General features: G+C 43.0%; 1 protein-coding gene across 7 annotated transcripts in view; it reads right to left on the minus strand.

The window, feature by feature from the left end:
* The window catches only part of KALRN (kalirin RhoGEF kinase), a 668,527-nt gene that overhangs the window by 296,937 nt on the left and 344,216 nt on the right, over positions 1 to 27,374 (minus strand). For all 7 annotated transcript variants that reach the window (XR_007243596.1, XM_048485754.1, XM_048485753.1 and 4 more), the window contains exons 6-8: positions 25,578 to 25,700; positions 13,305 to 13,496; positions 6,157 to 6,288 (exon numbers count right to left, since the gene is read on the minus strand). Coding sequence is in view for 6 of the 7 variants with exons in the window: in XM_048485754.1 (XP_048341711.1) it covers positions 6,157 to 6,288; positions 13,305 to 13,496; positions 25,578 to 25,700 (447 nt within the window). In the remaining variant the exon portion in view is untranslated. The remainder of the gene's footprint in view (positions 1 to 6,156; positions 6,289 to 13,304; positions 13,497 to 25,577; positions 25,701 to 27,374) is intronic.

Raw genomic sequence — 27,374 nt, forward strand, 5'->3', positions numbered from 1 at the left:
TGATGCCCCAGGCTCCACCCCCACTGCCCTCGACTCCGCCCATGTCACCATGGACATGGGCAAGGTCTAGAGTGTCCACCTCCCCCACCCCACAGACTCCCCCTGCCGGCTGGGCTCCCAGCCAGCAGCCTGCAGTCTCTTCTCCCTCCGGGCAGACCAGAAAAGACTGCAGTCCTGGCCTCGGAGACCTTCTTTTATAAGCACTGAGGCCAGGGGGTGGGGCTTGGGGAGCAGGGAAGGGTGGGGTTGGGAGGGGGAGCAGGGAGTCCTGGGTGGGGTTGTGGGCGCTTGGAGGCAGCAAGAAGTCTCATAAGAATTTTGCTGCCTCTGGATGGGGTCGAGGCACAAGAAAATGACGGTGACAGCAGGACTTCTCTGGTCACGCAGTCAACCGATTTTGCAGTTCTACATGACTAGAAGAGTGGTGCCTGGGGACAAGGGGTATCCCTTGTCCCTAAGCAGATACATCACTGGCGCCCAGGGCACGCGTGCGCCCTGTGGTCCTGCCACGCCTCCACCCACCCCAACCACACCCTGGAACACCCCCACCAAGCCTCACCAGCACATGCCCAGTGCATCGTGCGCGCCCCCTTGGCGCGACACCACTGCAGTGCCCTCAATGGCCTTAGAAGGAAGTCAGCTTGGTGTAGTAGTTAAAAGCTGTGGACTCTAATGTGGAGAACTGGATTCGATTCCACACCCCTCCACATGAAGCCTTCTGGGTTCTTTCAGAACTCTCTCAGCCCACTCAGTTCTTTCAGAACTCTCTCAGCCCACTCAGAGGCAAGCAATGGCAAACCACTTCTGAATGTCTCTTGCTTAGAAAAACCTTATGGGTTGCCATAAGCCAGGTGTGACTTGAAGACACTTTCTGGCACCATCAACTCAACTTTAGAATGTACTGCTATTCAATGAACCGCTACCTAAGCTTGATGTGGAGATGACTGTAGATTGTACATCTTCTCTTACCTACTTAGTGCATTTTCACCCCTCTCTCCCTCCAAGATGCTCAGCTAGGGTTGTCAGCCTCCAGGTGGGGCCTGAAAATATCTCAGAATTACAGGTGATCTCTAGGCTACAGAAATCAATTCCCTGGGAGTAAAATAGCTCCTTTGGAGGGTGATCCCTATTGCATTAGATCCTTCTGAGGTTCTACCCTCCCTAAACCCCACATTCCCCGGATCCACCCCGAAATCACTGAAGAATTCCCCAGCCCAGAGTTGGCAATCCTATACTCAGCAAGCCTGGTTATCCTTTTCTCTATTTTATCTGCACAACAATCCGGTGAGATAGGCCAGGTTGTAAGAGAGACTGAAAGATTGTGTGTGTGTATGTGTACGGAACATGACCAAGGTCACCCAGGGAGCTCCATAGCTGAGTTGGGATTTAAACCTGAGCCTCTACAGTCCTAGTCCAATCTTCTAACATGTTGGACTAAAGCAGGGGTAGGGAACCTGCGGCTCTCCAGATGTTCAGGAACTACAATTCCCATCAGCCTCTGTCAGCATGGCCAATTGGCCATGCTGGTAGGGGCTGATGGGAATTGTAGTTCCTGAACATCTGGAGAGCCGTAGGTTCCCTACCCCTGGACTAAAGCATATTCCTTTTTGGGCTGGTTTGTTCTTGCGCATTTCAGTTCTGGATCTAATGGGAAGTGATGCAAAAGTTCAGCCTGATGTCATCCAGTTGCCAGTTCAAAAACCACAGCAGGAAGATACAGATGTAGTAAACGGACATGTATGGCCTGTGCTGCTCACTTCTTTCTGTGGTTTCTTGAAAAGTGCCTAACTTGGTTGTTAGGCCTTCATGAACATATTTTCAAGCCTTTGTGTACACAGAAAAAAACAGGGACTAGGTTTTCAGATGCTTCCTAGTAACTGCCAGGGCTGTGAATTCATATAAGCTGAAACAAATCCCACCCCCACCCCACCCCATCATATACACGTGCACAAACACACACACAGACACACAGTTACCCAGATGAAGCTGAAAAATTGTAGGGGGTGCCCCCATCTTTCATTGGAAACAACAGAAACCTCAAATGGAAGATAGGGGCATCCTTTTGGGGGGCTAGTACATTCCACCTACAGCTATGCTGCAAATTTGGTTCTTCTACCTTAAAAGCAGCCCCGCTCCAGAGTCTCAAAATTTTTCCCATTGATGTTAATTGAGCAAAAAAAATTGGATTACCCCCCAAAAGCCAAAACCTGCCACCATTTTCTGGTATGGGAATTGGTCTTCTTTTTTGGCTTTTCCAAAAAAAAATTCAGGTCCAATAAATTTAAATCCAAAAAATACCACAAAAAGTGCACACCCCTCATAACTGCTTCCTATTCCCCCTCAATATATTCAGTTTCCCCCTATTTTTCTTCCACCACTGCAAACTTAATTTAGTAAAATCTTTTTCAAAAATATACTCAATATAAATAAGGGTGGAACTAAATGCAGACTTTGTCATATATTAAAGTTGGGTGTGTTCTTTTCTTACTATACATATGGGAAACAGTTCTAATTATGAGTAAAGGAATAAAAGAGCAACGCAAAATGATTTTTAACAGCCAAAATATTATAACTGAAGATTCCAGTTGTCGATCTCTAATGCATCATACTGCACAATTCAGTGCTTTTCATTTCAGGCAGGTTGATTTTGTCAGGAGGCAACATAGCTTATGTAGCTCTACCAGGGGAGCCCAGTTTAGTTAATCATCCTTCACTAAATTCCTACAAGGGCTGGAATTCAAGCAAAGCTAAGGGAATGTCTATTTATAATTTCAGTCAGTTTCATTTATGGCATCATGTTTGGAGAAATCCTGTGGTTCTGTCCCCAAGTTGAACACGCTCTGCGAGGGTTACAGAATGCTCATCCATTTTAATAAGGACGACTCAGGACTAGAAAATGTGGGTGGAATAAGGACACACCACTATCACGGTACTTCAGGAAACAGTAAGTCATCCGGGTGATAATCTGCTAACTTTATTCTCTATACTTCATACCCAACAAGCAATACAACTAACCCCATCAGGTTTTAAAGAAGAGCCTGGTCAAGTATCAGAGATCAGAAGTTGTCAGTGCTATCTGGGGAAGAGCGCTACACTAGAGAATTTTGACGATTCGTTCAGGTATAACTTATCTGAAGCTATCTGTTGGATCAGAGAATCATAGAAACAAGTTGGAAGGGACTGCCGGGGTCATCTAATCTGAACCCACGCACACATTCACCAGTACCTCCCCTCACACCCCCAGGGACCTCTACTCTGTGCCTTTAATATGGCAAAAAAACCAAGATCCCTGGCCAATCTGGCCAGGAGGAAAATCGCTTCCTGACCCAAAAGTGGTGATCAGCATTACCCTGGGCATGTAAGAAGAGTCACAAGAGCCAAAAACTGATGCAACGCTTCCTGACCTCCCGATTATGATCCTGCCTACATTCACAGAATCAGCATTGTCGGCTGTGGGCCACCTAGCTTCTGCTTAAAAACCGCCAAAGAAAGAGAATCCACTGTCTCCCAAGGAAGCCTGTTCCACTGAGGAACTGCACTAGTTTTTAGGAAATTCTTCCAAACATTTAGCCAAAAAACTCTTTTGATTCATTTCAGCCTGTTGTGTCTGGTGTGGCCTTCTGCGGCAACAGAAAACAACTCTGCACTATCCTCTGTATGGCAGTGTCCCAGTGCCCCTGCCATGCAGTGGGGGCAGGCTGGGGCATGGCTGATATTTGTCAGCTTCTTCCCGGCCACTCGGCAGTTTTTGCCAGCAGCAGGGAATCTGGACTTACAGGACCCAAAACCATTCATCCCCTTACAGGCTTCTCCGTGACAGGGGAGGCTGTTTTGTTATGAAAGCCTCCTTGCACCACTGGGAAGCCTCTCTGGGAATGGGGGGGGGGGGCGCAACACCATTTTGGTGCCACAGCCTGCCTCACTGCTTGGATGGGGCTGGATGTCATTTGTCATATAGCATGAAGCTTAATGCCTACAGTAGCAAAACAGCAATCGCAAAAGTACATTAGATGCCCCCCAATAAAACAACCACCCACTGCCTGAACCCTGTTTAAAATGTTATTAAATCAAATTAAGAGGAAAGAAGGGATTCTAACTTCTGTTCTGTCGCTGTAAGCACTAAAGCAGATTATCATTCCATTACCATGCATGAAAAGGGAGGAGAGAAGCATCCGTGTACTACTTGGATAGACTGCTGGGAAATATTAACCCAGTCTCCATTCCTGTTCATAGTATCGGATGATAGGTTTTGCAGGATAAGCAAATGTTTGTCTCCTTGTAGTAAATTTGCCACTGTGCTCTGCTTTCCCTGTGCCCCGGTAGCTGCATTGGAGAATTGGATTAGAAGCAAAATAAACTTAGATACTTTTGAATGCTGCACGAGACCAGTTTCAAGTTGCCCTTCAGCTGAATTTGCCCTCAGGAATTTTGTTTACCAGGCCCTTCTCTCGGCAGCCCTGAACCTGTGTAGTAGTCATGCACAGAGGCTCATGCAAGAGTTGGAATTTGAACCCGGGACTCCCCAATTCTAGATTAATCTGCTAACCACTATACCACATCAGATTATTTATCTAATGAGATAAATTAATTATTCTTGCACCATGGGGTTTTTTCCTTGCCACTCATTTCCCTGAACAAAATTTAGTTCTTCCTGAAACCAGAGCCAATACACATAGGGAAGAAAAAGGAATTTCACATCTGCTGAGCGAACTATCATTACTGTGCCTACAGTTCTTTAGATTTGACTACAAGGGTATATCCTATAATTTTTTAATAAATACAACATCCCATAACAGTGGTTCAGGTGGGAGCCTTTTCAAACGCATAGGATCCATTTAATTTGCAGTCTGCCCTAACCTTTTAGGATAAATCTAACTGCTTAATTTTACGTTCAGTACCTGCATAATTTGGCATTCATCTCAAAAGTCTGTGCGAATGATGGGATTGTTTTCAGTCTCAGGAAAGCATAAATGTTTGAATGAATTCTTCTTAAATTAAATTTAGATCAATCATACTGTAGTTAGCAAAACTGATGAGAAAAATGGGCAAAGCGAGGGGAGATGCAACAAAACAAAGCAAAAAACCATATAAGCCTCTGGCGGAGGAAGCAGGTCCATGTTTTCAATTAACAGACATGGTAAGCCACAAAGCAGCAATGAATAAGAAAAACAAAATGAAGGATATTTATCTGCCACATCATCGGATATGAAGACAAATACTGTAACTCCTACAGGATTCTGAATTAGATCCAACCCCACAGTGGAACAAACACATTCTTGTGAATGAGAGCCCACTAGCTTTGAGTGAAATGATAATTCTGCACCAGGTAACAACGAACCAAAAGCACCTCTGGATTTGCATCAAAGCATCACTTTCAATCACAGTTTACCTGGGAAAAAATTGCTTGAAAGGTCAAACCCCTATATCCACAAAAGTATTCTTTTTCATTGACATCAGCCACAAAATTACCACAATTTATCGTTTTCTTCTTATAGAACTTATTTTAGAGAACAATGAGGAAACTGTAGTTATTATTCAAACCGGGACCATGGCACAGCATGCTACCTTGGTCTGGTCAGAACACTTTTAGAGGAAGTATCCACAGATTGCAGACATATTTCTGGAAACATAAAAGGGTAACATGGGGGTGTAGCAAGATATTTTTTATGTATATTTCAGATCAGGAAAACAATGCTGCCAAGGGGGAGGGTCCAAGCCCCAATAACCATATGTATCTTGGTCCCAGTCTGAATCATGCCCATGAGCACCTTGGAAGCACAGAACTGCAAAACACATCTCTTGGTCCAACCTGGGGGAACCATAATGTGCTTAGCTTATTCTTGCGTTTTGAATTGTAATCTGAAACGGAAGAGCATTCTTCTGCTGACTCTGCTCTAGATCCATTGGCTTCCGCCCCAAATGGACTCATATTTCAATCATATCCAGGGCCTCTACATCTGCCCACCCTTGATTAGAGAACAATTTTAGAAAACTCAGCAATTAAATTGCTTCATGAGAAGAGCAACGAAAAGACCAATAAATGTTTTCTACAACTTATCCAGCTAATAACTCTTCTGTATCCAAATGTATATTTCTGCTAATTGCTACTGCATAATCTTACTAGTGGCTATTAAAGTGTCTTCTGAAAGCGCTCACCTCCGTGTAGGCCTGGGTGACCTGCTCATACAGGGACTGATGATGATGGATGGCCAGTTCCAGATCTTGCATTTCTGATGGGAGGCCTCCTTCACTGCACATTTTGCACCAGGCATCCACTCCAGAGAGGAACTAGGAAAAAGAAAAAAGAAAATTGAAAGAAGCTCCACTGGGATGCAACAAACTGACAGCTGACAGCAGGATGGACATACCTGGTTTTTTAAAAATCTATTTTGAAGCACTAGGGATCATAGCACAACAAAAGCAAACAGACCCAAATGAAACAAAACAAAACAAAACAAACATACAGATTTCTTCTGAGCAGGCGCCAGGGCCAGGATACAAAGAATGGCACACAGAGGCGTAGCTCCAAGAGGGCCGGGGGTGCACAACACACCGGGCGGGCGCCCCTGTGAGGGTGTGGCAAGGGCGTTCAGGGGCGGGAGATGCACCAGTGCACCAGGTGCTTTCCCCCCTTGCTATGCCTCTGATGGCACAGGAACTATTTCCTTGTGCCTAAAGGTTCCCCAGGCTTGTGATCCTTAGATAGTGATATCTGAGCAGGCATTTTTGGTAGCCCCCTTAATTTCAAAATCAGTCTATAATAATAGCACCATCCAGGAGGGAGGTGTGGCCTACTGTTCCAAGAAAAAAAATCCCACTGGGTGCACCTAATTCCTTCAGTATGAGTAGACTAATTATTGGGATAGAAGCTCAAAATAGTATAAAACACAAAGTCGAATAAGAACATTACACTTAACCTATTTGCATAAAGTTCTTCTTTCTTTTAAAGGAGTGAAGTGATAAACCTATGACCCAGTAACTTAATGTAACTTGCTGTGTAATTTCCTGAAGCCTATTTCTACTTTCTCGGGGGGATATATAATGCCCTCTAGGTCCTGAAACGGCAGTGAGCTGTACTACATTTTGGAACAACCCTCTTAAATCAACCCACTGCTTCAGCAAAGGCAAGCAAGTCCTCCCCTTTAATTACTTTATACAAAGAAGCATTTGTACAGGTTCAGTTTTCCTCACTCCTGTATGACATGCTGCACCTGTCAAAATCCTTGTATTATACAACTATTAAGGGCACAGGAGCCCTGCCCTCCTTGGCATCTGATTGCTCTAGTCCTTCATTAAAGCAGCAGGACTGAGCCTCTAGACTCCCCAATTAAAAGCAACAGCAACAAAATTCTCCCTGCAGATCAACACCATAAACTACACTTGGAAGGAAGGACTCCTATGGAGCTCAAATAATGTTAGCCTATGCAAAAATATATTTGAAGAAGAGATAACACAAGGCAGAGAATGTAGGAAGGGAGGGGGGAGAAATAAGCAGGTATCACCCAAGAAAGGAATATACTTTTTTTGAAAGATGGGTCCATTTTGTGTTTTAGCATCTATGCCAGGGGGTCCCTAAACTTGTTAAGCCCTTGCTTACGCTTAGAATTTTGAGAAACATTACTGGAGACCTCTGCAAAATGGCTACCGTGAGAAGTAAAACCAATCACAGGCCATTATCTGGTAAGCCTGGTAAGCAATCTGGTAAACAACTCCATAAATTAGATCAGTATTATGTACAAAGTGTAAACTGTTGTCTGAGACCAGTAGATACCAGTAGACTACTGGTATCGCAGGAGGCCTCCCTGCATCCATGGTCATTGGCCACTGGTGCCTCAAGTGCCAGTAGTAGGAAACCGAGAGGAGGGGGCACATTCAGTGTCATTACACCTATGTGATTCTATATCTTCCATTAAAAAACAGAAGCGATACCGGTATACTCTAATGTTTTCTGAATCCTAGAGCATCTATACATGTCACTTCAAGTTCTAGCCAGAAGTGACATCAGTGTGTTGGTACACTGCCAGCACACCAGGCCTCGCCCCCCAATTCCTGCCAGTGGTTGCTTGCTGCAGCCTGGCAACAATACCTGAGACTGGGAAGCTGAGGCTTGCCTAACGTAAGGTTACCTGTGAATTCAAAGCAGTTCTGAGAGAGGATGTAAAGACATTCTGATTTTATTTCTGTTTGCCTTTCCGAATGTGCACTGAATTTCTCTATTGTTTATTTGCTCAGAAGAGTTGTACAATGAGGAAAAATCCTGACCTAATAAACAGCCTGATCCACAGGAAGCAGGCAAATTCTTTTTTACAATGTGGAAATCAGCCTTAATGTCAGCAGATCAAGTTGCTGTTAAAGCCATTGGAGCAAGGGCTAGTGAAAAAGTTAGAAACCCTATTTGCAGAAGCTCGAAGGTTTAACTCAAGCATTCCTTTTTTTTCTTCAGTTGGAAGAAATCTCCCTTTTTCTACTCTGCAAGGGACAGCAGGCAACTGCCCACCACTTCCTCCTTCTCCTCTTCTGTTCTTCACTCAGCACCTTTCCCAGCCTCTTCTCCTCTCAGTGCCTCTGCTGGACTCCACACCCACCTGGTTTTCAGGTCAGAAGCAGCTCCTTGCCTGCCTGGAGTTGTGTCAGTTTGTCGCATTGACCAGCCTGCCTTCTCTCCTACCCAGCCTCTTCACCCCATCTTCTCTTTCCATGCCCCCACAAGGGAGTGAGGAAGAGCTGGTGACTGCCGACTGTTACTTCACCACTGCCTCCTCCTGTCTGTCTCCCATTCAAATTTCTCTTCCACCAACAATGGGCTCCACGGTCACGTAACTCATGTGATAGTTGCACTTCTCGCCTACCTAGCCCAGCAGCAATTCACCCCATCTCTTGGTCAGCCGTCACCTAGTCTGCCTTCACTCCATCAAGGAGGAAGGAAGACAGCATGCAACTCCCTAACCTTCCAGTTCACGGGGGGCAGTGACTGACCTCCTTCTTCCTATCTGGCTTAACTACAGCAGTTGGGGGAGTGCCCAGGTTCATGCACCCACAGGTTCATGTCCACCACCTACAGCAGCTCAACTCATGGTGCACCCAGGTCTGTAGACCTGTTGTGGCAGCTAAAGATCCTGCCCATCCCCCACCCCCAGCAACTCTGTGCCCAAACCTACCTCCTCCTCTCTCCTTCTCTGGCTGAGTGGGGAGAGGAGTTGACAAATTAAGATCAAGACTTGGGAGAGCCCCCACAAAAGATGCTGGTACCAGTGATCCTTGTCACCAAAACAGCCCTGCTCAGGATGCTGAAATTTTTTTTGTGAGGCCACACTCTGTGCTAGCTCTTCTTAATGTATCTGAAAAGGATTGCTGAGATGAGTGCAGCAATGTTCATGCCACCATAAACCTGATGGAAATATTCCAACTGAAGTCATTCCCTAAGCTAAAAGGTAAGGTCAACACACATTGGACATAATGACAGTTTAATGAGCTTCTCCTGACCTGGTCCTCTACGTACATAAAGTACACCCAACCTTTCCTTGCTGATTTGTTTGTTCAATATGAGTAGGGCACAAGTTTGTGCCTCCTAACATGTGCAAATCTTTGGCTAATTCTGTATACACTTTAGTCTGACTCATTATTTCTAGCTAAATTTCCTGTTTCTCCAAGTCTTCTTGTTAAATTATCTTTTTCACTCTGTTACACTTAAGGACCTTAAAATCCCATCAATAAAAAAGAACAGCTAATTACACAGGAGCTACACCGCCTCATCTGGGTAATACAAAAAACACCTCTGCAGTCCCTGCGTGATTCGTTTTTGAAGTGCTCTGCCTGTGCCTTCCTGGCAGAATGCTTGCGGCAAATTCTTTACCTACTGAGATTTAGTAGTTCATGTACTCCCGTTCAAATTTATTTGCTATTAGCATGATATTTTCATCCTATTTTTATCAGGATGATCAAAGAATGGTGGGCCTGGAAGGGATGTGAAGGTAATGTTGTCTGACTCTACCTTAAACCCTGATCACAGCAGAATCCTATTCAACCTAAGCAACATTTCAGGCCAACTGGTTGTGGTGGGTTTTCCAGGCTGCGTGGCCGTGGTCTGGTAGATCTTGTTCCTAACGTTTTGCCTGCATCTATGGCTGGCATTTTCAGAGGTGTTATCACAGAGAAAAGTCTGTTTCACACTGTGTCTAGTGAGAAGGGAAAGTTTAGTGGGGTATATTGTTCATGTCCCAGGGTGGGGAACCAATCAGTAAGTGTTTGGGTGGAACTTGCTATGTACAGGTGTGGTTCAATGCATTGTATTGCGGGTGGGGTTATCAGTCCATTTTTTAAGTACTGGGAGCCAAGCTTTGCTAATTTTCAGAGTCTCTTCTTTCTTGTTGAAATTGTCTTGGTGTTTATGAATTTCAATGGCCTCCCTGTGCAGTCTGACATAGTAACCTTCCAAATTGTCCAGAATTTCAGTGTTCTCAAATAAAATGTTATGTCCAGTTTTGTTTAACACATGTTCTGCATGTTTGCATTTCAGGCCAATTTTAATGAGTCGCCAACATAGATCACCTTGTATTGAGCCATAATGGTTCAGAACCGTTTAGCAAAACACACCCATATAGATCTACCACATCAGCTACGTCTAATGGTAATTGCATAAGCATTATTCCAATGTTGCATAGTGATTAGAGTGTCAGAATACAATCTGGAAGACCCCAATTTGACTCCCCACTCTGCCAAGAAAGCTTGAAGTGTATCCTTAGATCTGTCTCTCTTAGCCTAAACTATCTCACAGGGTTATTGTAAGGATTGAGATATCAATTTAAAAAAATAAATATAATAATTTTGAATATGTTTGCATTCCATGCTTTTAATATTATTTTCCCCATCGATCAGGGTAATGATAAGAGCAAACTAGAAGAGAGGGGACCTGTGTCTCCACAAGATATCTATATACTAACAGCAAATTTGGGTATACTTAAATCCAAAGACTGGAGAGGTGAATGGGCCAGATTGATCTTTCTACAAACCTAAAAAATCTTCCAAATCTGAAGAAAACAGTGAAACCTAAAAAGAATAAACTGGAATGATTTTTTAAAAAACCAAAATGATAAAGGGAGTACCTGTATCCCCTCAGCATTTCTGGCTTGAAATTTCTGTGAGTAAAAGGCACAGGGAGAATGCAAGGCCCTTTCTGGGGCTGTTTTGGCCTTGGAAAGATGACTCATGGGGTCAAGGCCTGGCTAGTGTTGCCACCACCAGATTGGGAAATTCCCGGAGGTTTCGGTGTGGAGTCTTGGGTGGCAGGGTTTGGGGAGGGGAGAAGTCTTAGCTGACTATAATGCCATAGAGTCCACCCTCCAAAGCAGTCATTTTCTCCAGGGTGACACATCTCTGTCATCTGGAGTTCAACTGTAATTTTGGAAGATCTCCAGAGCTCACCTGGAGGTTGGCAAGCCTACACCTGGAAGCAACCCCTGGGTGACTTAATACCACCTGATTTGCAGGACTCAACTAGGTCTGGTTGCTTGCTACTGTTCAACAGCAGCCATCCTATGAAAGCCGGTGTGATGAGGTGATTAGAGCTTTGAAGTAGGGTCTGGGAAACCTAGGTTTGAATCCTAGGTTTCCCAGACCCTAGTCACCATTTTCTCCCCCAGGCGCTTAATCTGTGTTGACTTCACATCAATACTCCCCTTCAAATACTGTCTTGCCTACTGCAAGCAAGTATTTATTGTATTTATTTAATTTAATTAGCAGTTGCCATTCAGCTTCTTCCTGTTTCCCATATCTTTTTTTCCTCAGTCCTGCATGACTCTGGTGGTAACTATCTGGCAATCTCTCTTTCAAGAAACTATTTTTCAGCTGTTTTCTTATAACTGAAGGTTGTGGGAGAAAAGAAAGAACTGCAAAGCCAAGTTAATGTGACTGTTATGTAATGCAACTGCTCCAGCCAAGTCTAAACAGCACAGGCCTGTATCTTCTCCCCTGTGTTCCCTTGCGATTCCTACACCTGACATCTGGTGCTTTCCCCACTCACACTTCACTAGAAACAGAAGCCCAAGGACCAGCTGGTCAAGAAGTGATGAGAGAAAATCCCACTCGATCATCACACTAACATAGAGCAGACTGTGCTAGCCCTCTGCTAGCCCTCTGATTACTGCGCATCCACAAGCAAAGCAGATGGAGTTGAAAGCAGCAGGTCAGAAGAAAGAGGTATTTTCTTCAAGCCAGTCCACACTTTTCTTTTTTGAGATATTTGTCCTGACTTAAGTCAAACAATGAACAAAATAACATAATTCTAAATTCAAATTATTATGCAAGTGACTTTTTAGTGGTTTTAGTGGTTTTCACACGGTTGCAAGATGGCAGCATACCAGTGCCCAGAATACCAGTACTAGGAGGCAATATCACAGAAGACATGGGCCTCTGTCTAGGGCTCTCAGCTCTTGGTTGAGAAATATCTGGAGATTTTGCGAGTGGAGACTGGGGAAGACAGGGTTTGGGGAGGGGAGGGACCCCAACAGGGTATAATGCCATAGAGTTCACCGGCTGAAGCAACCAAGAAGAAAGCAATGAAGAAATATATTAATAACCATATCACTTGCTAAATCATCAGACTTCTAAAGTTAAAACCATTTTCATGGGAATTTCATTTCCAAATGATTATTTCCAAATGTTTTTGCTTTCTTTTTTTGAAAGATGAAGGAGGTGCATCTTCACCGTTGTGCTATTTAATTCCCTTTGGTCTAACTTTGATTTGTCTGTCTGTTCCTGCACGGTTCTTTGCACATCATACACACACCACTAAGTGGAACAAGATTCAGGCTACCACACCTTCTTGCAGAATTGGCCTTTCCATCCTCACTTGGAATATTTTACCGACAAAGGACCCAACTGTGCTAAAAGATTACAACAATCTTAATTTACCTTATGGAAACCCGACCAAAGCCAGCCATAGGGATAAAAATCTACCTTATGAAAAGTGTACCTGACACATTAACTATTAATGTGAGCAATAGTGGCGTGGTGGTTAAGAGCAGGTGTACTCTAATCTGGAGGAACCGGGTTTGATTCCCCGCTCTGCCACTTGAGCTGTGGAGGCTTATCTGAGGAATTCAGATTAGCCTGCACACTCCAACACACGCCAGCTGGGTGACCTTGGGCTAGTCACAGTTCTTCTGAGCTCTCTCAGCCCCACACACCTCACAGGGCGTTTGCTGTGAGCGGGGAAGGGAAAGGCGTTTGTAAGCCCCTTTGAGACTCCTACAGGAGAGAAAGGGGGGATATAAAACCAAACTCTTATTATTATTATTATTACATACCTGTTCAGCCTTCTGATGGAACACAGCAGACATGGCCAGTATAGTGCTGCGCTCATCCAGTGCTGCAGCAAAGCTCTTCCACTCTTGATCTAGCTGGGTAGAGATCTGCTTAATTTGTTGAGATGCATAATGACCGGCCTCTGAAAGTCTAGATGCGACTGACATGATGCGATTGATGTTCACATAGGCATTCTGGGTAGAAAAATTATACAAAGTCAACATGCCACAGTTCTTTCCATACTCATAAAGCAAAATATTAGACTGCTGATGGAGAGACAACCTGTGCACAAATAAGTAGCCTCTCAGAGATTCTCTGAGCCAAGTCAAATGATCAAAGAATGATGTGGTGCAGTTCTTCTTGATCTATACTGGTTCGCACCAGAGATGGAGTTCTCATACTGAAATATTCTGATATATAAGCTATCCTGAACTGTTTGTTTGTAGCCTGTATTTCTTGCTGAGAGTCAAGGTAGGTCACATAACAGAAAAATGCATTCAAAAAAATCATCCAATAAACAACGCTAGGCTAGGATTACAAATACTTAAAAATTCAAAAAATCCATCATGATATATAACAGTGGTGGCGAACCTATGGCACGGGTGCCAGAGGTGGCACTCAGAGCCCTCTCTGTGGGCACGTGCGCACAGAGTTTGTCATGTGGGAGGGAAATCGCCCCCCCCCCCCACACATCTAGGCTGGCCTGGGCCTCTGGTCTTGATGTGCGTGCACCTCAGCAAGCAGGAAGGCTGGCGGGCCTGGTGCCTGTGCTCCAGGTGGCTGCTGCCTGGGGGAGGGAGGCAGAGGTGGCAGAGATGCTAAAGAGGCACAGAGCGGCGCATGTGGGACTTGCTGGAGGCTACATCTGGCTGGCCCCTGCTCGAGGGGGTTATTTAGGTTAAATTGCCGCGTTGACACTTTGCGATAAATAAGTGGGTTTTGGGTTGCAATTTGGGCACTTGGTCTCGAAAAGGTTCGCCATCACTGATATATAACAAGCAATGCAGAATTAAAAAATTACAAAAGTAGTTCATGCAGGAAAAGCAAGATAATACAATAAACTGTGGAAAAGACTACTATTCTGCTCCCTTTACAAAAGAACCCTACTGAACTATCCCATTATACCATAGCCCCATTCCCTTTTTAAAACTGCCCTCCTGAGCAATTGTGTATTACACAGTGGAATGATAGAATTGTGGGACCTGCACCAAATTCTGCATATTGCCCCTAAACTCATATTGCCCCTGAAAGTAACTGCAACAAAATGTGAACATGAATGGAAAGCCCATGACAACAACAGACCTGCCCATTGTTGTGTATGTATCCTTATGTCGTCTCTCCTGTCTTTTGTTCCTATATCTGTATCCATTCCACACTAAGACAAAATTGAAACCAAACTCTGTTTTTCACATAAAGTCACTGGGTGTGGGGATGCAATTGTACATTTACACTATGATTCAAATGGACAATTGTTCAGTTTTTCTACCGTGGCCAGGAAACTTTTTTATTTTGGGGTGGGGACAAATCTCCACGTCCCTGATAAAGCAGGTGCAAAAGGGTCTGGCCACCATAATTCATCCTTGTAATCCCAAGGAACCATTGTTAGAACACATTCTACACTGAACTATTCTGTAATATCATTTTGAGATTTCTGATGGTACAGTATATCTAATCACAGGAATTGCTGGGGCATGCTGGCTTCTTTGCCAAAGAACCACAATAAGTAATAAAAGTATGAACACAGGACAAAAGCACCCTAAAGTGGGAGATGCAGAGGACTCCAGGACATCTGGAGGTATCTTTTTTTTTTAGAACAGACATAAATCATGGTTTATTTTAATTATCTAGAGAACAAAGTAGTAATCTTTAAGTCATATCCAATAACTGTAGAAACTCTAAGGGACAGGTGTCAAACTTGCGGCCTCCAGATGTTATGGACTACAGTTCCCATGATGCTGGCAGGGGATGCTGACAGCATGATGCTGGCAGGGGATGATGGGAACTGTAGTCCATAACATCTGGAGGGCTGCAAGTTTGACACCTAGGCAAGGAATAACAGCAACATGTTTTCTTCAAGAGCTTGAGGCCTCTGGTACCCACTTTAACAAATATGGTTCTCAGCCCTTGGTTGGGAAATACCTGGAGATTGTGGGGGTGGAGCCTGAGGAGGGCAGGGTTTAGAGAGGGGAGGGACTTCAGTGGGGTATAATGCCATAGAGTTCACCTTCCCTTTTATCCAGTTGAACTGTTCTCTGTTGCCTGGAGATCAGCTGTATTAGTGGGAGACCTCCAGCCATCCCCTGGAGGCTGGCAACCCTCTTAACAAACTAATTGCATGCGGCCTGATGATGACTTTAATGGAATTGCATATTATCTTGGCACAATTTGAAGAATGCAGGGCATGGAAATGACAAATGGTACAATGTTATCATAGACAGATGCTAATAGTGGATCATTGTAACGTGTTTTCAAAGCACTGTAACTCTAGGGGCAGAAGGCAACTCGTCCTAGTTTTAGACAATTAGTTCCTTAACAACTGCTACGCTGAAAAAAGCCATGTTGTAAAACAGCTTTGAATGTTTCTCTGAAGTCATGACTCATTCTTCCAAGGGGTCACACAAAAGCATACAATAATCTTGGTGAAGCAGATATGAACAGCTTCAATTAGAATAAGCAGCATGTGCATCAGGCTATTCAAATATAAATTGGCAATCAATGTGATTTGTACCTATTTAAATACAACAATGCAGCACTGTTTGGAAAGTTAATGAGATTAATGGAATCACCAAAGATACATTCAAATCAGTATTCTGTTTTTGTGAGACATATTAATGCACAGACATAAATACTACAGTGCACTCATAAAAGAATTTTTTAATTCTGAAATTAAAAAACATACTGTTCCATAAAAGTATATTAATGTAATTGTTTGTGTGCACAGTGCTAAACAATATTTAGCTAGTAAATCATAAGTCTTTTGAAATAGGATTTCATTTAGAAATGGTGAACTGAAGAAAAGGGAATAGGATGTGCTGAAAGCCACCAGTGAATTCAGCTGGGATTTGAATTTAGTTGCCTCAGTCCAGTAATTGTCTTTCCCACACAAGTTGTGTACAATGAATCTTGCCACCGATTGCTACATTTCATTCTTAAGAGATAAGAAACAGAGGTGACTGGCTCATCTTAGTCAATTTCACCAAGAGCTTGCATGTTAATGTTCAGGCACAGATACAAAGAACCAGGGGCGATTGGATCAGCTTTGTCAATTTCACAACAAACCAGTAAACACTGTGATGCAGATATGAGCGAGTGTAATTGACAAGGGGATGCCACAGTAATGATTGTGCATTACTGTAGCTCTAATTTGATCCCAAAATATGTGTTTGTTTGAGGGGGGAGGGCTACATGCGCCTTTTCCTCCAGGTAATGGCACCTGCTCCAATGGGGGGGGGGGATTTGCTTCCATTTTGTGTGGGTAGTTCTCAGGGGTAGAAATGGAAGTTGAGATATTTTTTGAATTGCTGCATCAATTTAACTGTGCAGTAACACTACAGTGCCAACACACAAGAAAGAAATGGGGAAGGGTTGTTTTTCTGTGTCACTGATGACATCACACCACTATTAGGACATCCCACCACCATTAGGAATATAGGAATAATACATTTTGAACAGTAGCATGTGGAATAAATGCAACTGAAGAGAAGGGGGGGAGTGGAGGGTGGGATGGAGGTGAGAGGAGTAATTTATCAGAAACCATTTCCAAGATAAAAGGTTTAACAGTGGAAAAATCAGAGGTAAGCTGTGCATGTGGTAAAGACCAGTAACAAGTCACATGAGGAAAAGGACATTTCCATACAGCTTATTTCCCCAAGTTCAATGCTGTTGAGAAGTGCGTTTTTTCTTCCTCCTCCACAGCATCATGGTGGATTTATACACCTCATTGGGTTTTCCTGGATTTTCTTAGATGTTTCCTAAAGCTGCTTTGCTGTGACGATTTAAGAAAGATTATAGTAAAGCCTACCTGTTTCCACATGGGTGGGAAAGTTTGGATTTTCCTGCACACATGGCAGCTAGGTTTCCTCACACTGTCCCCATGGATCATATATGCTTAATATGGTTATATTGCTCTAACATAAGAACACTCTGTGTATCATGTTCTCTGAATTTCTAGCTTCTTTACTTACAAAATAAGACTGCAGCACCTGTTGGTGTAGAGATATAAATGAAAAAATCATATTTCTGCAATGAAATAGGTCAGACAGTTATATTTCAAAAAAAGAAGGCTGGGAGTTCAGAGAACCTGATACACAGATTGTTATAATGTTATATAGACATAACAATATTAAACTGCTGATTATTATTTTTTTAAAAACCCCTAATGGCAGGAAAGGAAATATCTGCTTCTGGGAGACTGGGATGTATTATGCATGGAACGTTTACCTTGGGGCTATTTGCTGTGCAGTGGGGTTGTGGTGAGGTCTCTTCACCTTTCTCTGTTTATAAGCAAGGAGACACCAACTGCCTGCTGCGCAGCTTTTCTGCTGAACTCTCTGGGGTCTGCTTTTCCTGGTTCTTTTAAATCCACCCATCAACTCACTCTTAAAGGTGCAGTCTCAAGATTGCTGGCTTGGTTAAAGCCCTTTAATTTACTGTTATATCAATATTGCTGTTATTGCAATCATATCGATATTGTAACCCCTTTCCAAAAATAATTCCCCCCTCAAATGAAAGAGGCAAAGAAATTCCCTGGGCCACACTCTGCTGAAGAAGGGGACCATGTCCTAAAATGGATATTCTCTTCCCCGTCCCACACACAAATACTTCCTGCTGCTGCCACGGGAGGAGAGACTTGTTATTTTGATATTCCTTGGTTTTTCAATATTCCTGTATTAGATTTATCAATATTCAATAGCTTTATCGTTATTTCAATAGATCTAATATGGTACAAATGACAAGTTGAAACAAAAATTTAAAATGCTCTCCAGATCATCAGGGAGGGCAGAAATAGAGCAGGAGAGGAGCAAAAAAAAATCCAAAGCCAAAAATAATGTAGGGTCATTTGTTCCATCTTTTCTGTAAAGCAGGAGGAAAGGTCACTGTTTGCCCACTCTCACAACCAGCGGAGATAATCAGATCTGCCACACACTGTGTGTGTGTGTGTGTGTGTGTGTGTGTGTGTGTGTGTGTGTGTGTGTGTGTGTGTGTGTGTGTGTGTGTGTGTGTGTGTAAGCATCTGCAACAGAAACTTTGCCCCAAAGAGAATCTCTCTTCAACATGGGCCACAGCACCAGTGTATAATCAGCCTGGGGAACCCTGCCATGTGGAAGCCCTGTGGTCTTTGTGCCATAGCAGCAGCTGCAGCAGCAATAGGGTAATCACACAAGCCTATCTGAGATGGAAACCACCAAGCTTACAGCAGGGTTGATATGTTGGTACAGCCCCCACTCAGTAATCCAGGGTGTGGACCCAGTATAGCTGTTTCTAGTTAGAGAGGAATAGATTTTAATCATTTTATTCCTGGTTCATGGATATATTCCGCTCTGTGGTCTACTCAAGCTTTGTTTATCTGTAACTTGGGACTCACTTGCAGTGAATTGAAGAATCAGTACATGTGCACTTTGGCACATTTTTTTCTCCTACAGATTGAGTAAATCACAACAAATTCTTGATGCAATCACACAATTCACTGAGTTTCCTTCCTCCTTCCTCCTCCCCACCCCAGTAATTTAATCAGTGCTCATATGGCTTGATGCATGTCAGCAAACTTTAACATAAAAAAGATCTCCAAAAAAGTAGCAAATGGCTAATGCAAAGAGATCTCAGAAAAAGAAAACAGAACTAGAGAACGGCATATGAAGCATCAGCGGACCATGCATCTGACGAAGTGAGCTCTGACGTGTAAAGTTCTGACATGATAAATGTGTTAATCTTTATGGTAGCACACGTCTCTTTTGTTATTTCAGTTGCAGCAGAGGTATCCCTAAATGTGTTAATCTTTATGGTAGAACACGTCTCTTTTGTTATTTCAGTTGCAGCAGAGGTATCCCTCCAAAACTCAGAAAATAAAATTTGGAACCTCAATATCTTGGGAGAAATTTGAGAATGTCACAAAGCATTTCTGTTAGTGCCATGAGCACGTATATAAGTTTGGTGTTTTCCACAGCAAATCTGCAATTTTGGAGGCTTCTAATAGGACATCCAATAACTCTGATAGGCAGAGAAAGAAGAAAAACTGAGAACGCATCATGACACTTATCTGCAAATGGGCAAATCTGCAAATCGTAGGGAAAAGAAAGGGGCACTGAGATCCCTAATACAGGTGCACTTTCCCCAAGTTTATATATATCCTATAAAGGGAGGAGGGTGATGTCAGATTTACTGGCAGCAGTTTTGATCAATTTAATCATGGAACTTGTTAAATTCCCACAAGAATCTCCCCTTGCCGCATACAAGACTTTTGCATTCTGAAAAAATCCGCTGAAATTAAAAATCTTAAAATATCAAACAATGCCATGAATATTCAAGCCCAGTTAGCAAAAACCTCGCAGTCATATACATTATGTCTCAGAACTCAAGAGCTACAAAATATGTCTCCTAAATATGCATCATGCTGCTGGCTTCCCCTAAAAAAAGCTCAAGGGCATGGCTCCAACCAAAGTGGGTTTAATGTGAATAACCTCCTCCGCACGCCTCAGTCTCTTGGGGGGTGTTTGAAGGAGAGGTGAAGTTCAGTGGGGAAAATTGCCAGTGAGAAGGCAATTTAGTAACACTGGGGTTTAAATGGTTTCCTGATATCAGTCTTTTGATTTGACTGTTTGTATCTCTATCCTGTTGCCATGACATTTCTGATGACTCAGTACAGGAGAGACTTAATCTTCAACAGTGAGAGCTACATCAAAAATGTACTGGAAGCCACGGCTAATCTACGTATTGTTACAAACAGTGCCTGTACCCTCCCCTAGCCATAGGTTTGTGTGTGCTCCAGTGCATACAGGGATCTCTCGAACTGAGCTTTTGTATGAGGAGAGAAAGCCTTGCGGGAGGAAAGAGTGATCTGCATATCTTTCAATTGGGCTTTATTGGCTGCACAGTCTGGCAGATACATGGCTCTTATTCCAAGACTTTTTTGAGGAATTCTTCTGGAAATCTGAACTGAAAATATAAAAAATGTTAATTCCACGGGTGGGATGGAATACCCCTAATGTTAGCATAGGTGTTGTTAAATTTGGGTTCTTTTAAATGTGCCTCTTTTTCCAGTCAGTCAGTTGTAAGTACAGCCCACAGGCATTCAGAGGCAGAGTAAAACAGATGAAAACATTTATATTAAATTATCTGCATAAAATCTTACCATATATCATTTGTTCAAATATATCCAACGATATATCCAACAATTCAAAGGAAACTATAGACTATATACCTTACTTTTGTCACAAGTAAATGAATGCGTAATATGCTTTAATGTGTATGTGTGTTATTGTGCACACACACATGCATTTTTCATTTTTATATGGCTTTAGATTTCCCTACAGTCATAAAGACTAAATAGTTATCTTTTAAAAAGAATTCTGAGATTCAGTGAATTCCAGTAAGTCCACAAAATCATAGTCAAGGGAGACTTAAATTAATTAGAGCCAAACTGCGGGGTTTAATCCAAAGGTACCTCTCCAAAAGCAGAAGGACTCCTACTTATTGAAGAGCATTTTCCTCTTCCAGATGGACTCTTTCCATAAGTAAAAGAGTATGTTTTTATCCAACGCATTACTGCTGATGTTTTTTTAACTATTACAACTATACATATTGGACTTTTTTGAAACTATCTTCTTGGATATAAGTAGAATATCAGTTACAGATCTGCTTGTGATAAAATTAACAGTGGCTCTTGGTGAAGCGGACCAAGAAGGACCATGCCACAACAACAACAAAAAAGACAGGATTTAGAGAATTGCAATTAATTGCATTTTCCGTTAGTGATTCCTTTTGGTTTTGTTTTGTTTTCTTTCAGTAGAAGATAATTAGAAAGCTGTTAACACCCTGTAGAGATTGGGACTCAGCCTCAGCCATTACTAGTGTGCATGCTGTGTAAAGTTAGACCTTCCTAATCAATACACAGCTAGTGATAATGCACTCTGAAACTCACACATTTGAACATTCAAAGAAACTCAGTTTAAGCTTCATGAGCTGCAGTTATCATTACATAAACAGAGTAATAATATGGATGAGAAGAATCACGTAGCTAAAGGTCCTTGTCTCTCAAACAACTCTTCCCACCTCTGGTGATCCTGGAGATTCTGGTATTCTGTATGAATGGAAGGGAGATTCCAGGTGGCCTGCATGAGAAAGGTATTCCCGCCTACATTCACTTGATAAATTAAAAGGAAACTGTCTGGAGCCTGCAGGTTAGTACTGAGCTTCTCAGTAAAACCACAATGAATGGTCCTCCACACAGAAGATTGGCTTATGAAGCAACAGCAGTATAGGAAGGCTGGGTCAAAGGTTGATCACAACTGGACAAAACAAGTTGAGTTCCTAATAGCCAGTATATAGATGAATGGATAGCCCAGGCAACGTACCAGAACCAAGGGGAGTGTATGGATGCATTGTCAAAATGGAGATTTGCTTGCTTTTTTTGCCACAAAAGGAGTCTCCTGAGTAAAATGTCAACAGCAACATAAAACTGTGGCTGTGCGATCTGGGATATTTACCAGAAACACCAGGTGGGTTTGTCTGTTCTGTGTTGCAGCCAAATATGACGTATATCTGCTCGTTTCAAATTCAGCCAGAAACTGGAGGGGAGGGGGGTGTCTGTCCAGTCAGCGTTCATGTAGAGCACGCAGCTTATAGGAACAGGATTAGCAGAGTTTATTCATGATAATAAACTCTTTTTGTTTGGGCATTAGTTTTATCAATCTCAGTAAAATTATACCACACGACAAGCAAGGGGTCAGCAAGACAATGCAGGCTGAGCTGGCCTCCCTCCCCACATAGGTCACAGAACCTCTGCATGGTCTGTGCAAGTGCAAACAATATTCCTCTGCTGAGGGTGATTTAAACCACCTCTTCTTAATTGTCTGCATTTTCTGCACACTTGGGAGATCGCCAAATCTCTACAAAAGCCTCCTTTCAGTGCATGTGGCCCTAATCTCCGGAATGAAGGATCTACATGTTGAGAATGATATATAACAAGTTGGGGACCCATGAGAGACTCAGGGGTAGAATCTTATCCTTTCCCCAACTTCACTCACTGGGCTACCCACTTGTCAGACAGCCCACTTGCCTGCAGTTCTGCTGCCTCCTTTTGCCTGACTGACATGGGGGTGGGGGTAAGGAGGCAGCTCCCTTGCTTTCCACCCATCTGCCCATCAGCAGTGGTGGCTCATGCATCTTCTGTCCCCTGCCTCCCTGTAGCACCACCTCCTCTGCCTGAGTAGTTGGCACAGTGGTGAGGGGCGGTGATGAATCCCACTGCCCCTGACAATGCAGTGCCATTTCCACCTACCCGGCTCATGGAATGGGGGCAGGCAGCCTGGAAGGCAGCCCTCAGAATGGGTTCATCTGACATTTCTGCCTGATAGTTAGCAGAAGTGCCCAGCCCAAGTAGGAAAAGGGCAGGGGTCCATTCCATCCATCTTGCAGTGCTTCAGACCCTTTTTGTTTTCTGATCTGAGAGTTTTGTGCAAACATCTCTTTACTCTGTACCTGACCCTAGCTGTCCTCAAACAAAAGTCCTGGTTCAGAATTAGATATACAATGATGTGATTTTTAGGATCTCACAGTATGGTAGCAATATCACATATAATACAAAATAACTCACTTCTCATCTCATTAACTTCAATGGATTTAGAAGTGTGTAACTCTGCATAGGATGGTTCTACTAAACACCAAAGCAACAGTAAAGTCTGACTGAACTAAAATTTCTTCAGGAGTTGGTGACTCATCTGAATAGCACAAGAAGAACTTGACCTATGGCAACTTGGACAAAATACTTAAACTCCCACATTTAAGTATTTAATACTTAAACAGGAGCAGCAGTGGCGTAGTGGTTAAGAGCAAGTGCATTCTAATCTGGAGGAACTGGGTTTGATTCTCCACTCTGCCTCTTGAGCTGTGGAGGCTTATCTGGGGAATTCATATTAGCCTGTGCGCTCCAGCACATGCCAGCTGGGTGACCTTGGGCTAGTCACAGCTTCTCGGAGCTCTCTCAGCCCCACCCACCTCACAGGGTGTTTGTTGTGAGGGGGGAAGGGCAAGGAGATTGTAAGCCCCTTTGAGTCTCCTACAGGAGAGAAAGGGGGGATATAAATCCAAACTACTCCTCCTCCTCCTCCTCCTCCTCTTCTTCTTCTTCTTCTTCTTCTTCTTCATTTTTTCAAAAGGTCTTTCAAACCTGCTCCTTTGGTATTTTTGAAAGTGCCTATCAGCAACTAATAGCAGAATGTCAAAAGATTTGGATAATAGGGATGTTGTGGGGTTTCTGGGTTGTATTTGCTACTGGAACACAGCCATGCAGCCCAGAAACCCCACAACCCCAGTGATTCCTGCTGCGAAAGCCTTCGACAATACATTTGGATAATAATTCACAAATGGTGGGAAAGGGTTAGGCCCAGAGGTGGGATCCAACCAGTTCTCACCACTTCTCAAGAAGAAGAAGAAGAAGAAGAAGAAGAAGAAGAAGAAGAGGAGGAGGAGGAGGAGGAGGAGGAGGAGGAGGAGGAGGAGGAGGAGGAGGAGGTTTGGATTATATCCCCCCTTTCTCTCCTGCAGGAGACTCAAAGGGGCTGACAATCTCCTTGCCCTTCCCCCCTCACAACAAACACCCTGTGAGGTGGGTGGGGCTGAGAGAGCTCCGAGAAGCTATGACTAGCCCAAGGTCACCCAGCTGGCGTGTGTGGGAGTGTACAGGCTAATCTGAATTCCCCAGATAAGCCTCCACAGCTCAGGCGGCAGAGCTGGGAATCAAACCCGGTTCCTCCAGATTAGATACACGAGCTCTTAGCCTCCTACGCCACTGCTGCTCTAGAATTTTTTCTGAGTGCCGAGAAGGCATTACTAAAGCAACCTCCCTGCCCGATAGGGACTGGAGGTGTGTGTGTGCGGCGGCGCCACTGTTTGAATCCCACCACCATTGGAACCTGTTATTAAAATTTTTGGATCCCACCACTGGTTAGACCTCAAGTTTCCCTTGACCCTCATAAAGCAGGAGTTGCATGGCGCTGGCCCTGGTACAGGAATACCTGTATTATCAGAGTGTCTGTGAATAAATAACAAAGCAGCTTTTGTCATTCACATCCAATCTTTGCCCTTCCTACCAGCGAAGAAACCAATGGATGAGAAAAAACCATATAACTCCCAGATTTGAATGGATCTTGCTGACAGCAACCTGGAAGCAGTTGAATTCCATCTGGGCTAAAACTTTGTACTTCTATCCCTGTAGATACTAGAAAGCTTGAGAATAACTAGAGGACTGAGCCAATGGGCATGAACTGCACGACAAGAGTGAAAGAGCTCTTGGTCCTTTGGCTTTCAGCCCATGACTTTCCTCCAGTTCCCTTGGATTAATTGCCAGCCCAATATATAGCATTGTATTTATTGTTTATTTGATTTATTTACATAGTATTTGCTTCCACTGTTGTGAAACATTTTGGATCCCTTCAGGAAAAAAGCAGGATATTAATATTTAAATAAAAAAATAGAATCATGCTACAGGGACACTGTTTTCATGCTATGTGAGTTGCTTATGAACAGGGTCTCTGCTCTATGCAAATGCCAAGAGCTTGACGGTGCCACCAGATCACTGGTCTGCTATCTGGAATTCCCACATCAAATCTGGGCTGGATATGGAAATTTAATTATCTAGTCAGTCAAAGTACAAAAATTAAACTTTGGCCAAATATAATTCTTTTGATTGGCCTTCTTACAAACACAAATCTGTTACTTTAATCTGTAAATTATTAAAATACTGTGGTCTACTATTATTGACTCTCATTAAGGCCATCTAAGGAAAAGACAAGCTGGCAAAATATAATATTGGGGATTTCTGCTCCCCACTCCCCAGTGAAAACAACTTCACAGGAAAAGCTTGTTTGTCAATAAACTATCATGTATTAAGACAGATTACCACACATGTCAGGAAAACATTTACTGCCATAATACCCACTGTGACCTTTTCCACTTGAAGTATTTGGGGCTTTCTGTCCTCTTTTAAGTTGTGCTTCTTCTCTAACTTACAGAACTCCATTCTATACTTGACCTCAAAGAGAGGAATCTTATGTACTCACCATGGAATTCATAGCAAAGTGGTTGTGCTGTGTTTGTAAATCAAGCGCATGTTGGTAGCTCACTCCAATTTCAGTGTGACTCTGCAGGAACAATTCTTTGTTGTGGCTGATCCAATCAAACATCTAGAAAAAAGAAACAAAATGTCAGGCCTAGATGTGGGAAGAAAAGCCCAAGCATGCTGTACTAATATAAATCTGTACAAAACACACATACCTGTCTAGAGTCACTAGAAAACTATGTTCTAGGTCAAAACCATACAAATAAAATCAGGGCCAGAACCCACATACAAATCACTTTGGACAGACCAAATAAACATCTACTCAAGTTGTAGTGTCATACTTTACATAAGTAGTCTGGGGTGAGGTCAATATGAACTACCCAATCAGGGCAGGAATAATCACTTTGATGTGTAGGGCACCAGTAAAAATGGTGACCTACCTGGCAGCATGTGCATGACACCATGCCAACAATAAAGTTAAGCTAATTGCCTGCCTTCACCCCTCAGATGATACACACAAAACTCGACCTTTAACCTCATGACATGAAGAATTTGTTCCCCAAACTTCTACCATTTTAAATTTGTAGCATCCAGACTGATGACAGGTTCGTGTTAACTTGCACCATGCGTTGTGTTAATGTGGTTGTTCCTAATAAAAAGTATTACAGGAATTTTGTTGCTGTGACTCTGTCCACACTGGACTCCGTTACTGTTCCAAGCAGCTCAGAATATAATGACTGGTCTCATCACTTGACAGAGGAGCAGTAGTCATATCACCATTTTCTGGAAAACTGAAAACGATGGAACCCCGCATATTATGCAAATAAAAACAACAGAGAATATCAGGAATTATTTCAGCAGTGAGTGTAGCAAGAAAGTGTACCACGAACCTATAAGGGGCTTTGTTAAATGGGAGGAAGTCAAAGCAAATCAATTCTTATGGGGAGTTCAGGGAGTTTTTTTTTTTAGCTAGTGTAATTGGGAGACCCAGCTCAAAAGTCCCATTCAGACTTCAGTAAGCAAGGATCTGGATATGACATAGTACAGAAAAAACATATGATAATAAAATACATCCACCATTTCTGGAGGCACAATCAATTTGTAAACAGCAGTTGTGGGACTCAGTCTAGTATGAGTGCCACAATATCTTTCATAAAGAAAAAGAGCCAAGGCCCAATGCATTTTTCCCAGATATGTCTTTGAGTCAGGTTGACAGATGTGTTCTGGCTAGAATCTTTGCCTCTGAGGAACATGCAGGTATGTATCTTCCGCACTTTCCTTCCAATCTGAAACAGCACTTGGGTGCTAATTGCCTTGTTAGGGAAACCTCAGAGTACCTCATCAGTACACAAGAACCCTTTAACAACTACAAGGCAAACACTACAGTCTGAAATATAATGCCAGGCTGAAAAATTACTTGGTCTGGAGTTAAGACAGAAAGAATTTGCACTGAGAATTTGTGCACTGCCAGAGTCAGATGGAGAACATCTACGTAAGAACTTTGTAACAGAGCTAGCAAAATATATATCTATTCCTGTTCTATTAATGCAAGCAAAAGTGGATAAAATATATTGTATGAAATCACTGGCTGCACAAAAGAAAAAGGTACCCCAAGACCGGTGAAGTATTTTCCTGGCAGTGGGATGCAGTGCTGCTGCAGCACCACCCACTGCCTCCAAGAGGACTCCTAGGCAGTACGAGGAGGCAAAACAACAACAACAAAAGCTTCCCTGCCATCCAAAAGCCTTCCATTGGGCTTTATGAACTTATGCCACCCAAAAGCCTCTATGATCTTATG

This window comes from Sphaerodactylus townsendi, linkage group LG02 (assembly GCF_021028975.2).
Source record: "Sphaerodactylus townsendi isolate TG3544 linkage group LG02, MPM_Stown_v2.3, whole genome shotgun sequence".
Classification (NCBI taxonomy): Eukaryota; Metazoa; Chordata; class Lepidosauria; order Squamata; family Sphaerodactylidae; genus Sphaerodactylus; species Sphaerodactylus townsendi.